Source organism: Myxine glutinosa, chromosome 7, assembly GCF_964187855.1.
Source record: "Myxine glutinosa chromosome 7, kmMyxGlut1.1, whole genome shotgun sequence".
NCBI classification, from domain to species: Eukaryota; Metazoa; Chordata; class Myxini; order Myxiniformes; family Myxinidae; genus Myxine; species Myxine glutinosa.
In genome coordinates, this window is record NC_136267.1 from 84,726,639 (window position 1) to 84,741,553 (window position 14,915).

Genomic DNA, 14,915 nt, shown 5'->3' on the forward strand with positions numbered 1-14,915 from the left:
CGTTAAACCAACACCATGCTCCATTGACATGATGACCCGGTTTACCAAACTTAGTGGCATCATGGTTTGAGCGTCCGCTCCGAGTCTGGGAGGTCAGCGGTTTGAACCACAGCTGAGGCGTACCAAAGACATTAAAATGGTAGGTGCTGCTTCCTTGCTTGATGCTCAACATTTGAAAAAGATAGAACGTCAACAAACAACCATAGGTTGGCAATTATAGCGCAGGCTTGATGCACCTAATGGTCTCCTGCGTTGAAGGTCCTTTTAAGGGAACTTATAATGTCACTCTCAAGAAAAAACAGCAGAGATGAAGCATTAAGCTTTTGTGAAGCATATACTCTTATTCATTCATGCGATGCACCTTCAGCACCTGGCGATGCTCACATAACACGTCGGTAGTGACCATGACACTCAGGCAGTCCCCTCTTCATATATTTACAAGGGAGGGAATTTTGAATATGGTCAGAGTAATGACACCCGATGACCTGCTCCCTTAAAAAATTTTTACATAATTCTCATCCATGGTACACTTCAACAGTCCTATTATACCCCGCTGTCCTTTCTCTTTCACAGGTCCTTCTTAGATGGGCAACTTACTCAATGTTGGAAAGTTGCAAACATCACTTCTCTCCATATTAATGGTTTCAAAACTGATCCCGACAACTACATATCTACATGAGCCTTTCCTCATCATAAGCAAAATGATGGAGCTCATCATTGCAGCTGACCGCAGGCATTATCTCTTTCCAAACGAAATCTCTGACAACCAGATTGGCTTCTGACTTGTCCATTCCATCTTGACTATGTTACTCCTGACACAGCAATGGATGAAGGACCTTAACCACAAGCAAGAGGTAAGAGCCATTTCCCTGGATATCTCTTGAGTCTTTGATACCGTCTGGTTATCCAGCGGCTCAAGCTCAATTGGTGGTCTGATTTTTCTCCATGAGTGGAACCTGTATGGAGTTATTGATGATGCTCTTTCCTTTGATCTGTGTTCCACAAGGCAGAATCTTAGGTCCTACATTATTCTTGATCTATATGAATGATCTATCTGATTCTCTTGAAAACCAACTTTACTATTTTGCTGATCACTCCACTCTGTACAGAATGGTACATCACACTTGTGAAAGAACAGCTGCTGCTGAATCCCTTTCATTATACCTGGACAAGATAAGCTGCTGGCCAAATGATTGGAACAAGATGCTCAACACCAGCAAATCACACATTGTCACAGTCTCTCCATGAGGATCAGCAATCAAACTATCCAATCCATTTCTCTGAAGAGCTGTTGGAGTCCCCAGAACTCTGTCCAGAACTCCGTCCCCAGAACTCTGTCCAGAACTCCGTCCCCAGAACTCTGTCCAGAACTCCGTCCCCAGAACTCTGTCCAGAACTCCGTCCCCAGAACTCTGTCCAGAACTCTGTCCCCAGAACTCTGTCCAGAACTCCGTCCCCAGAACTCTGTCCAGAGCTCCGTCCCCAGAACTCTGTCCAGAGCTCCGTCCCCAGAACTCTCTCCAGAGCTCCGTCCCCAGAACTCTCTCCAGAGCTCCGTCCCCAGAACTCTCTCCAGAGCTCCGTCCCCAGAACTTTGTCCAGAACTCCGTCCCCAGAACTCTGTCCAGAGCTCCGTCCCCAGAACTCTGTCCAGAGCTCCGTCCCCAGAACTCTGTCCAGAACTCCGTCCCCAGAACTCCGTCCCCAGAACTCTGTCCAGAACTCCGTCCCCAGAACTCCGTCCCCAGAACTCTGTCCAGAACTCCGTCCCCAGAACTCCGTCCAGAACTCTGCCCCAGAGCTCCGTCCAGAACTCCGTCCCCAGAACTGCTTGACCTTGCTATCTGCCACAACCTTTCATGGGAGGATCGTAGCTCCAAACTGACTGGCTAGATGCAGTCTGAGTATTATTTGTAGTGCCAAGGCATTCATGAGCCTGGCTGAGCTAATCCTCCAGGGTATAAGCTTTTCATCGATGGAGCTTCACTTCCCATGGACTGTCACTCTTCCACCAGAGGCAGAGGCGAGTAAGCTCTTGAATATACAAGCTTACATCTGGCTTTGTTCCTCCTGCCCTTTCCTAAGTCTGCCTTCCACGAGCCACTCCAGGTCAGACATGTTCCTCTAAAATCCTCACCTGCTCACCCACCCAAAGTCCAGGCTGGTTTCCAAACTGCATTCATTCTTTCCCTTATCCTTCCGATTGTGGAATAATCTCCCTTTATCCGTTGTCTCAGCCTCGCTTCTGCCAGGAAATGTGATACCCACCACTACTTCATGCGGTCGCCCATGCACATCCACGATCATTCTATACTTGCTGATTCTTTCCCGTCCTGATTTTTCTCCAGCCTATTGTTACTCGTGTTTGTGTTAGCTCTCCTTTCCTCCTTGTGTATGTCCATCCAGCCATGCCTCCCACCCCATGCCATATGGTAGTCTGTAAACTTGCTACCCTTTGTAATTTAGTTCCTCAATGACCCGAGACCCTTCTATTGAAAAATAATTGGTTGGATATATTGAGGAAGGAGGTGGGAGAGTATTTTCACGAGGAATTGGGTGGAGAGGAGACATGGTGGGTTGTGGCATAACCATTGATCTCCCAAGTACCTGCTTAGCAGTGCAACAAAATTGCTGGTTGTCCCTGATCCACAGTAATAGTCCCACCAATGTTCTTTCCTGAACATCACACATTGCACTCCTGAAGAGGTGGATCCATAGTGAGTGATATTCAGTGCACTTAACATGTCTATGAGAGAGCAAGAGGTCAAGGGTAGCTGTAACGTTTAGTCTAGTAGGAAGACTAGGTCCCCCTGCACCCCCCGGAGATATACTTCTAATCAGTGTTTCTAAATTGGAAAAAATGTGTAGAAAATGACTAGCTATGGCCCCAAGCTGAAAAAATGTCCCACATACCATTTATATGCAAATTACTGCTGCCATTATCAAAAAAACGATTTTTGACATATCTCAGCCAATATTGCAGATAATTGAAAAATGAAGGTGTCTAGACCCATGTTTTGAAGGGCATAGATCATGATAGAACTATTCATAACATGATTACATGTGTCTATGGTATACTAGTATGCTAATTAGTGCTTTATTTACAAAATAATCACAGTTTTACGAAATAATAGACTCATATTAAGGTCCGTCTACACAGACGTTAACACAAAGTTTTATTTTTCTAAATATTACAACTGTCAAAATAGTCCTAGCACTCAATGTGACCACTCTTCTCTTGCTTGTTTTAGATAAACATCATTAGCATTAGTGATTCTACACTGAGTCAGTCATCATCATTTTCATCGAAATCGTCAGAGTCAAACTCTTCTTCTCCTTCCTCTTCCTCCTCCTCTTCGTGCTCTCCTGTGTTCAGTGTGTGTGTGTTCAGTTACAGATATCCAGCCAAGTCAGATATCTGTAAAGTACAGAGAGGGAAATACTGTAGACATTTATTGGAATAGCTCCTCTCATAATACATGAACCCAAGTATCAATTAAAATCTACTCAGTGATGGTTATACATTTTACCATGTATGCTACACAAACCTGGAGTAGTTGTGTCCGTCAAAGGCGAAGAAGATATCTGCCATCTCTCCGTTACACTTGTGAAACAGCTGGAGGTTGTTGGTCTTCACAGAGTGGAGGAGCATGAAGACAAGATGGCAGTGGGTAATGAACGACATCCAGAAGGCAGCTGTCTTCCCCAGGTGGCCCTTGCGCACCTTTTCCTCAAAGGCATGGTACTTTTTGATGAGGAGTAGAGTTGAGGGGTCTTTGAGGGCTTCATCGAGGTGCTCTCGGTTGCAAGACTGGGTCATTCTGAGAAGCACAGCAGGGTCAGAGATCATGATGTTCTCCTCCTCAGTGAATCTCTCCATCAACAGCCTCTCCATTGCCTCACACACTGTTTTGAGGCAAAAGAGGGACTTTGCGTAGGCCTTTCCACTGAGAACACCTTTGAGAGATCCACTTGTTACTAGTTGTGCCTCAAAGAGAATCTCTGCATATCCAGAACCACGCATCTTGTGTCCAGTGAGCATCCCGATGTAGTTCATGGATGTGTGGAAGGGTCCAATCGTTACTACATGACTAGCAAATTCATTTGGCCAGCGCCAGATGATGGGAAGGGCTTTCATGCAGACACCCAGATCAAATGTATTCAGGACCCATCTCTGACCCACCTCAGCAGTTGCTGCCTCGGAACGCTTCAGTAGCTCACGAACAACTGCGTTGTCTGTGATCGGTTGGTGGATAGGCGTGCAGTAGTCGACTGTTGATTTGCTGGGTGGGGGAGAACCAGTTGCAGAGGTGAAACCCCCTAGCCCAGGCACAGGCTGCAGGCCACAGCTTCCGATGTATCTGATGAAGAGCCAGATGTAGTACTCTTGCATCGTAGTGGCATAGACTGTGTCATTCTCTGCTGGCGGTGTGAATGATGAGCCTTCAGGGAACTTCGGGCCAACGCGAGTAAAGTGCAAGGGTGGGAGAGTTTTTGGTGTGTCGACCTTCAGGCTACGCTGTTGTGACCTATTGATGGTAGGTAGCATTCGGTCCTTGCTGCTCTCGAACCCGGGCTTGACCTCCTGCACCATGATTCCTCCAGCACTGTTTACAATGTTGCTGCCGTGCACACTGGTAGTGGTTTTATTCAAGTTGTCCCACTCACAGTGGAATACAAGGTTGCCCTCTCCTGTCACAATTTGTGGTGTACGATAAGTTGAGACTTCATCCAGGACCTTGGCGAGAGCAGTTTCCAACTCCAAGGCGAAATCGTAGCTCTCAGAGTGTCCAAGCCTGTGTAGTATTGTGGTGAGCTGTTTGCTTCGGAACAGGTGCCTTACAGTCACACAGAGGAGAATGTGCTTTGGTAACTTCCATTTTCCATCTGACACTGCACGGCACAGATCTTGTCCAATGGAGAAGACCAGACGCTTCACCTTTTCTGTCTCGATGCCCTCCTTGCCAGTCATTAGCACGCTGAGAAAGCGGACAAGGTCTGGAGGTAGGATGTCTTCAGGATTGAGCTCCATGTCTTCAGCTGTTGGTGGCCATGGTTGGTCTTTACACTCTCTGAAAGCCTGTAGAATACCCTGGCGAAGTTGGAGGGCAACATTTTGGTTCTTGTTTGTGCTTCCGAGTGTGAATGCTCGTGCGAGAGCATTGGAAACTGTTATGTTTGAGCTGTGCACAAGCCAGAAAGAAATGACATCACATTTGTCATGATCAACCTTCGTGAAGTGGATATGCTCCTTGATTGGGTCATTCTGTAGGCGTTTCAGTAGTTTCTCTGACCGATAATTTGAGTTCTCATATCCATTCAGTTTCAGTTCCTCGACATAGAGCAAGCGCAAGGAAGAAAGCTGTAGAACTTTATTCTGCTGGATGACCTGGGTTTGAATGTGTTCCAGTACTGAGTTGAATGCCTTTTCATGGGCGGCTGACATGCAAGCCTGCTCCTTTGGTGGAATGGAAGACTGAACTTTCAACTGAGGTATTCAATAACATCAACGTTACCAATTGATACGAGCGCGCGACATTACCAATTGATACGAGCGCGCGAGCGCGCATGTTACATGGATGGAAATGTAAAATGGCAGCTATAGCAGCACTAATTTGGATCTCTAGTCTGTCATTTCTGCACTGTGATTGGATAACATAAAAAAATATGTTTGGGAGTTAACAGCAGGAGTTGGTAGATTTTACGTGGGCTGGGTGAGAAACCTTTAAATAAGCAAGTGAAAATCTCTCGCAATACAAAGTCAATGGTGGGAAGAAAAGTTGAGTGGTACCAATGTTACTGCCAATGTCCCGCCCCTATGCAAGACTCAGGAGCATCTTGTTGACATTTAACCTTGAAAATACCTGGGTTTAGACCCCTTATGTACCATGTTAAGTTATCTGCAGTATTAACGTATCCTTATCATTTGTAAAACTGATTATTTTGTAATTACAGCATTAATATGCATACTAGTATACCATAGACACATGTAATCATGTTATGAATAGTTCTATCATGATCTATGCCCTTCAAAACATGGGTCTAGACACCTTCATTTTTCAATTATCTGCAATATTGGCTGAGATATGTCAAAAATCGTTTTTTTGATAATGGCAGCAGTAATTTGCATAAAAATGGTATGTGGGACATTTTTTCAGCTTGGGGCCATAGCTAGTCATTTTCTACACATTTTTTCCAATCTAGAAACACTGATTAGAAGTATATCTCCGGGGGGTGCAGGGGGACCTAGTCTTCCTACTAGACTAGGTTATTTGGAGTTATGTGCTATACCTTGCCATTTTGTTAATACACCTTTCATTCAAATTTAATTTTGTGCTCTTCTTGGCCTCTAATAAATGCTCATCCTAAATCATTCCATTCATAATGTATTGTTGCGGATATGGGATTTGCATCCATCCATATCCGCTTGTAAATATTCCCCTATTTCCTCAATACTTCCCAACTATCCCCAATCCCCCATTCCCTAGTCCCATTTTCTGTAAACAACACTCTGTAGACCCGACCTCCTCCTATTTCCCCCATTAAATGTCGTGCCCAGGTTCACCGCATCTCATGTAAGACAACTATAGGACATCTTGCTAGTTATTCTTAGTCTATGTCAGTTAAGGACTCGTTTCCATTAATTCTGACCCTTCGTTGCACCAGAATGTGATTGTATGGCACCGTTAGGAAGTTTAGGACCTCCCAATACCTCCCCGCAGCTCTTCCTCACAGTTCAACAACAACAACAACAACAACAACAACAACAACAACAACGAGCGCAGGGAGTGCGCGTCCTCACTCCGGCTTGGTTGGGAGGGGGTGTTGGGAGGGCACCAGGCCTTCCCAACGAGCCGCCATCAAACATGTGCTCGACGGGGTTACCAAATAGGGGCTCCCTGTCAGCCCCTCGTCAAGGGCGGAGCCCGGTAACCCCCGCACCCAATGGAAGCGGCGGACCGGCCCCAGTGGGGCGGAACCAACCAGCCGAGGGCGTGTCACTCCCCGCTGAGCATGCGCAGTGAGGGGGAGGTGACGTCAGATGCGCGCTGAGCTTGGAGAAAGAAAGACGTCCCCTCCGAGCACTGTGACACCTCCCCGCATCTTCTGGACCGTGCTTTATCCTGTCCCCGAGCCAAGGTGCACCTTGTGCTATCGACCTACCTGTCCCTTCCTGCCATCAATCCCTGTGTAAGTCTGCCTTGTTCCGTTTGTCTGTGGTCTGTCTGGGTGAAGATAAGACGGTAATTAAGTGCCCATCTCTTCTGTGTCTTTACCTCACTGCCTTGTAATCTACCCCTTTTCTCCACCACTGTAATTATACCCTCCTCCGGAGGTCTTGAGAACTGTACCCCTTGCGTCGTTTCCTCTTTCCCAGTCGTCGTGTCCTTTCTATCATTGATTTGGCATAGCGCGATTTGGCCAACGTCTGGGTGAATCGGGTGAGTTGGGGAAGAATCGGGGGAACTGTTAGGTCGCGGCAATACCATCGCTCGGTAAATAACATCTAATCCGCGGACTGTAACAATTGGTGTCTGGGAGTGGGATACGGACCCGAAGCGCGCTTAACGCGCTCAAAATTACAAGTCACCGAAATTTGATTTTGTTTTACAAAAAAAACCCGAATTTTGAAAGTTGCGCTATGGGAGATCAAGACGGCTGGGTTCCGGTAGAGGAGAGTGAGGCAGGGTCGATCCAGGACCAAATTGAGGTACATGAGGAGAGCGAAGCAGTGAGGGCGGCAGGTTCGCAAAATGGCGTCCTCGCGCACGAGGTTACGGGCGCGCAAAATGGCGCCTCGCAGATGGCTACGGCGACCGCGCCCGCGACCGTAGCAGCGCCGCTGGTGGATTTGAACCTTTTTTATACAAATGAAGGCCCTTATGGACAAGAATGGCGAAGAAATGGAAAGCAGAATGATGGGAGTAATGAGGGACGGAGCGAGGGCTGATAGTGAGCGATTGGGGAGCGAAATGGGGGGCAAAATGGGAGAAATGGGGGAACGGCTAGAAGCTAAATTAGAGGGGTTAGACAATGGGATAGAAGGGGTGAAACATGGGTTAAAGGGGGTAGAAAACAGAATGGCCGCTCAAGAGAATCAAATAGAAGGGGTGAAACATGGGTTAACGGGGGTAGAAAACAGAATGGCCGCTCAAGAGAATCAAATGGAAGGGATGAAAAAGGGGTTAGAGGGGTTAGAAAACAGTATGGAAGGCAAATTGAGGGACATGAGGGACCAAGCGGAAAGGGAAGTTAAACAAATGGGGCAGCAGATAGAGGGGGTCAGAATGGGGGTAGAAACTAAATTGGATGCTCACAGGGAGGAAATGGAGCAGATGAGGGTGGCATCTGGGCAGGAGATGCAAGTGATGGGAGAGGAGATCAGAAGAGGTGTGAGTGAGGAGGTCGGAGGAGTGCGCGAGGAGGTGAGGCACTGTAAGGAGCGCATGGAGAAGGAGGTGAGAAAGGGGACTGTAAAATTGCAAGGTGGTATAGAGGAGTTGACGCTGGGAGTAGAACAGCTGACAGTGGGACAAAAGGAGTTGGGGGACCAGGTAAAGAAGAACACAGCGGTAATAGAGGGTTTAAAATCAACACAGAAGGAGATGAAAAAGGACGTAGGGGTAATTAAAAAAGGAGTGTCAGACGGTACATGAGGACCTGACGAGGAAAATGAACAAGGTGGTAGAGGTGATGGAGGTTAAAGAGCGGGAGGTGCGGGAGCACATAGAAAAAAATAAGGCGGAGTTAGAGGAAGAACTTAAGGGGGCGCACGAGGAGATGAAGGAGGTGAAGCAGAAATTAGAAGAAGTGGAAGAAGGGGTGAGCGAAATTAAGAAGCGACGGAGAGAGGATAAGAAAGAGATAAAAGAGGAAGTAAAAGAATTGGTCCAAAGTCTGTGTTCGGATCGTGATGATGTGCTCATTAACCGGATGAGGGATTCACAGGTGATGGAGGAGAAGCGAAGAGAAAGAGGACCCGGTGTAAGTGGTGACCAATATGGTCGTGCGTGTGATGCGCCAGGTGATTTAATAAGCTTGGGGGTCGAGATGGACCCGGATGTTCGTGAGAGGCCAAGAGTGAGGTGTATGGCTGGTCCGGAGTGTATGGAACGAGGGTGCAGGCGAGAGGGTCCGGTGATGGGAGAGGTGCGAGGTGTGAGTGAGCAAGGTTGTGGTGGTATGGAATGGGTAGCGGGTTGCGGAAGCGTGACCCATGCATCGACACCAACAGGGGTAGTCCTTAGCGGGACGAGCAGCGTACGCGAGCCCCCGGTGATTTGTGTGCTGCGGGGACTGGAGGGAATCGGTGCTGCGTCGGTCTCGCAAGGACTGGCGTGCACGATTCGTGCCTCCGGCCCCCACACTGTATGGTTGGCGCCGTATGGTGGCAAGGGCGGTCGGCCGGGTTCGAGGGGAGGTTTGGGTTTTCGGAGCCACGCACCTTCTCGGGTGAGGTGCCCGGACCGTGGCCGGTTGGGTCATCGTGCGTGGGACCGAAGGGCCCGGCGCAGGGATGGAGCCCGGCACTTGGGCCCATCAATCCTTCCCCCCTCGGATCGTCAGTGCTGGACGGACACCAGATACAGGCGACCAACCACCTGCATGGATCGCTCGGCCCTTCGAGGCCGAGCTGTGACAAAGCACCTCCGTAGATGGGGGCTCATAGTGTAGAAGACTGCGGGCAGTAGTGTACCCCACGTGGGGGAATGGTACTGACCATTCCTCCCACGGGAGGGCAAATGCACTATAGTTTATGGGGTGGCTATGACAACCGAGCCAGGGAGGGATTGGTTATATTGATAGGGACTAGAGGTGACAATAGGTGACAAGATTTAAGTAAGAGACTTGGTACCTGTAGTGGGGACGTAGTAGCTTAGTGTTTGATAATGACGTGGGAGCGCTGAGTGTAAGGGAAGACGGAGGAGCGCGAGTTTTAGAAGGGAGTAGACAGAGCAGATGATGCAGTGTGAATGGAAGTGCTAGTGAGCAGCTTCAAATGAGGCATCGGTGAGGCAATGCTCCGAGGTGTGTGTGAGTGTACAAGTGATGAATGAGAGAGCATTGCGGATGAGTGTCATGGTGAGTAGTGAGTGTTGTGGATCAGCGCGAATGCGCTTGGGGGAGAGAAGGGTGCAGGCGGCACCAAGTATGAGAGCACAGGTGTGCAAGTACAGGTGTGTGGAATATATGGAGCAGAGAATGAGTGGTGTGGAGAGAGTTGGAGTAAGTGGTACGGAGTGGTGTGCGTGGTGCGAAGGTGTGGATGGGGGAAGAGTGGACCCCCATCACGGATACCCGGGGCGGGTAGTGTAAGTGTTAGGTAGAGGGTATAGGTAAATTGTGGTTGGATATTGGCATCTGTGGTGCGGGTGGAAGAATGATGATTGGATGGGTGCATTAGTGTTGTGGAAATGGCTGGGCGTGTAGCCTGTTAGTGTGTGTAGTTGGTTGGGCACTCCACCACTGTGAGGATGTCGGCCAGGTGAGGCCGCAGGTGGGCTCTGGGAGCCGGTAGTAGTTGTTGTGGATGGGGCCCGAGGATCCGGAGGACGGACCCGGGTGGCCCAGTGCCAGAGGGCACCGAGTGGGGTGACAGAGCCAGGAGGGGCCTTCCCCAGTTAGTTAGGTTAGGGTGAGGAGCTCGGTAAGCTCGGGTGGCAACTGCAGTGGTGGAGGTGTGCAGGTGGGTAGACCTGCTGGGAGAGCTACACGTCGCAGCCCAGAAATTGTGCAAGGGCACCGGGAGATGAATCGGGGGAGTGAGACCCCAAATTGAGAAGCACCACAGTTTGGTCAATGGGAATTGGTTTTTAGAACCCATAGTGTAAGTTGGCCAATGGATTGGCAGGGAAAGACCCCGGGTAGTGTAAAGTGTGTTAATGTCATTTAGGAAATAGTTAGGATTGATGAACCTGTCGCACCATACGCAGCCACTTACCTGAGGTGATGATGATGACTCCACACCTGTGTTTTCTTTGTTTTGTGTTGCAGGAAATGAGAATTGCTGTTTGGATTTGTGAGACGCATCACGACGTGGATGAGACATTGGGGTGATTCCATCTCTCCCTCCTTAGGAGGGACTGATGATGAATTGGTGATGGCAAATTTTGATGTTGAGTTGGAGATGGCAAATTTTGATGAGAGTTGGAAATGGCAAATTTGATTGGTTAGGAGGGAGAGAAGACGAATTTGGTTTATGGGAGGAACGGGGAAGACAGTGGGGACGTTTGTTGATGTGTAAAGTAGATGTTTATGGGTAGTGTTGTGTTTTGTGGATACAGTAAGGGGTAAGGGAGGGGCAATGTAGGTTACCTGGTGGGGGGGGGGGGGCGTATGGTAGGAACATACCTGTCTCACCTGGTTCCCATGTGCCCCCAGTGTGCATTACCTTGTATTGCATGCACTTTTGCGCCCTTACCACCTTACTCACTTGTCTTCTTTTGTCTCCCACCTCCGAGGATCTGGCTTTGGGGCAGAGAGAGAGGAGAGAGAGGTGCTGGCTCCGCAGTTGTGGGCCTGTACTTCCGCTGCTTGCTGCCTGGATCGATACACCATATGGTCCGCAATTTTTGTGGCCGCCCACAATGGACCGCAGTTCTTTTGCGGTCAAGCACCACCCGTGGATGGACCTCTGGGTCAACGTGGCACCTATGCCATATAGGTGAACCACTTTTAGTTGGCCCCCCTGACGGCCACAATTCAGAAATGGACGCGGTTGGCGCCTTTCTTTATTTCTAAAGAAGCCAGAAGGCCAAGTGCACTCCATGAAGGCAAGACCAGCGGCAGAACATCGGCCGGCTGCGACACCACCGGTGACCATGGACACTTAATTGTGCATTTTTATGAACACTTTATTGGTGCACCGGATGGTGCTGACTGTGCGTAATGGGGTGGTGCTTTTGGTGCTTGGACGGGGTGCTCTGCACATTATTAAAGGCCGTAGGGCCACAGGGCACTCGTGGGTTGGTGTATCGATGCTGGCATGCGTGCTCTCCCTATGCATAACATCTGCATGTGTTCCTCAAAGAACAGGTCCTGGATCGTAGTGTAAATATCAGTGTTGTATAAATAATGCTCCCTACCGGCTGTATGTTTAGTTTGAGGATGCTTTCCGCGATTCGGTTATCCTGTGGGTGTGTTTCTGTTAGAAGGGTGCAACGTCGCAGGGGGACATATTTACTCATTTGTGAACATCTGTAAAACTGTCGCACTCAGGGTTGAGTTAATAGTAGAGGGAACTACATCTGAGTGCCACACTAAAGTAGGTAAAAATTTATCGGGTCGGGGCGCCCCGAGGTAGAGAAGGGTGCAGTGTTGCGGATATGGGATTTGCATCCATCCATATCCGCTTGTAAATATTCCCCTATTTCCTCAATACTTCCCAACTATCCCCAATCCCCCATTCCCTAGTCCCATTTTCTGTAAACAACACTCTGTAGACCTGACCTCCCCCTATTTCCCCCATTAAATGTCATGCCCAGGTTCACCGCATCTCATGTAAGACAACTATAGGACATCTTGCTAGTTATTCTTAGTCTATGTCAGTTAAGGACTCGTTTCCATTAATTCTGACCCTTCGTTGCACCAGAATGTGATTGTATGGCACCGTTAGGAAGTTTAGGACCTCCCAATACCTCCCCGCAGCTCTTCCTCACAGTTCAACAACAACAACAACAACAACAACAACAACGAGCGCAGGGAGTGCGCGTCCTCACTCCGGCTTGGTTGGTAGGGGGTGTTGGGAGGGCACCAGGCCTTCCCAACGAGCCGCCATCAAACATGTGCTCGACGGGGTTACCAAATAGGGGCTCCCTGTCAGCCCCTCGTCAAGGGCGGAGCCCGGTAACCCCCGCACCCAATGGAAGCGGCGGACCGGCCCCAGTGGGGCGGAACCAACCAGCCGAGGGCGTGTCACTCCCCGCTGAGCATGCGCAGTGAGGGGGAGGTGACGTCAGATGCGCGCTGAGCTTGGAGAAAGAAAGACGTCCCCTCCGAGCGCTGTGACACCTCCCCGCATCTTCTGGACCGTGCTTTATCCTGTCCCCGAGCCAAGGTGCACCTTGTGCTATCGACCTACCTGTCCCTTCCTGCCATCAATCCCTGTGTAAGTCTGCCTTGTTCCGTTTGTCTGTGGTCTGTCTGGGTGAAGATAAGACGGTAATTAAGTGCCCATCTCTTCTGTGTCTTTACCTCACTGCCTTGTAATCTACCCCTTTTCTCCACCACTGTAATTATACCCTCCTCCGGAGGTCTTGAGAACTGTACCCCTTGCGTCGTTTCCTCTTTCCCAGTCGTCGTGTCCTTTCTATCATTGATTTGGCATAGCGCGATTTGGCCAACGTCTGGGTGAATCGGGTGAGTTGGGGAAGAATCGGGGGAACTGTTAGGTCGCGGCAATACCACCGCTCGGTAAATAACATCTAATCCGCGGACTGTAACAGTATTATACTTCTTTCCCATATTCCCAAAACTAATCACTTCTGCTCATTGAGACAGGAGTCATTTGGCACGATCCTTTCCCCTGGTAGGTTGGGACTGCCGACGATGGTGTGCGATTCCAAATCCCAGCCAGTGGGTAGTGGGTCAGGTGACCCAACTTACAAGTGTGTCACCAAAGATAGTGGATCGTAACCGTCACCATTGAATGCGAGCAGATGTGGCAGCCAGCAGTCATAAATATAGACAGACACTTAAACTAGTTATTAGACAAGTTACTAGTTACTAGACTAGTAGACTTTAGACTAGTTTAGCTTAGTAGACGAGACTAAACTAGTTACTAGACAAACTAGACACTAAACACATAAACACTTAAACTTAAACTAGACAGATACTTAAACTTAAACAGACACTTAAACACTCTTTAAACAGACACTTAAACAGACACTTAAACAGACACTTAAACTAATACAGACAGACAGACAGACACAGACAGACACAGACACTATAGACAGACAGCAAAAAACAAGATCGGGAGGATCTTCACACAATAGTAAGAGCAATCCAGTAAAAGCTTTGGACACTTATTTGTTGTTTATCCCACCTATAATTCAGGCTCAGCCGTAGATAATTTGCCCAAAGCATAGAATAGGTGGCAGGGCCCCAATGGTTCTATTTTGTAAGAGATAGGGCAAGAATTTTAGAATTTTCCAAGGACACTGGTGACAATCACCTGCATTTTACGAGATACACTGTGGGATGAAGGGACACCCAAATTAATGTCTTTCCCGACAGACACATTGATCCAAAGTCTTGACAATTTGTCTAGGTGACAATGGAACACAGATTTGACACATCAATGCCAATTATGTGACCAATGAACCATCCTGGTGGATTTGCCCAATCCTGCTGAAGGTAGACGAGTGGAAGATTTGCACACTTAGACTGGAATGATGGGAAACAGACAGCAAGAGATGCACAGACAAACAAGCTTCGCAACAGTATAAAATATCACATTGGCACAGACGAGACATAAAAACTTCCTCCAAAGAATGGATGGATGAGCAGAACTGCTGAGAAGAAATAAACTCTAGATGATTTGTGTTTGCCTTTTGAGGATTATAAAACATGGCATTATGAACAAAATGGTATGTTCCTTAAAAAAGGTAAGTTGAAGGAAGAACAGTTGAAAGACCTTACGTGTCTGGAGTTTGCATTCCTTCAATAATCAGGTGCTTGCACATCTCAGCAGTCACTGGGTCGGGATATGGCAGCGAATCATCTAAAGACAAAAATGGGTGAGTAAATATGAAAAAACAACAATTTGTGGTAACAGGCTTTCAGATTGATGATTGGAGAGTGTGTAAATTGTGGTAAACACCATTCATATATCACAGCCTTGCATCACAACAATCACACAATGACTGCTGCATGCTACCACACCTCACACCGCCTCAGCATCGTCCCCTCTCAGT

General features: G+C 48.4%; 1 protein-coding gene across 3 annotated transcripts in view; it reads right to left on the minus strand.

The window, feature by feature from the left end:
* Positions 1 to 14,915, minus strand: part of LOC137430769 (collagen alpha-3(VI) chain) — a 205,190-nt gene that overhangs the window by 30,635 nt on the left and 159,640 nt on the right. For all 3 annotated transcript variants that reach the window (XM_078781945.1, XM_078781946.1, XM_078781947.1), the window contains one exon: positions 14,641 to 14,722. In XM_078781945.1, coding sequence (XP_078638071.1) covers positions 14,641 to 14,722 — 82 coding nt within the window. The remainder of the gene's footprint in view (positions 1 to 14,640; positions 14,723 to 14,915) is intronic.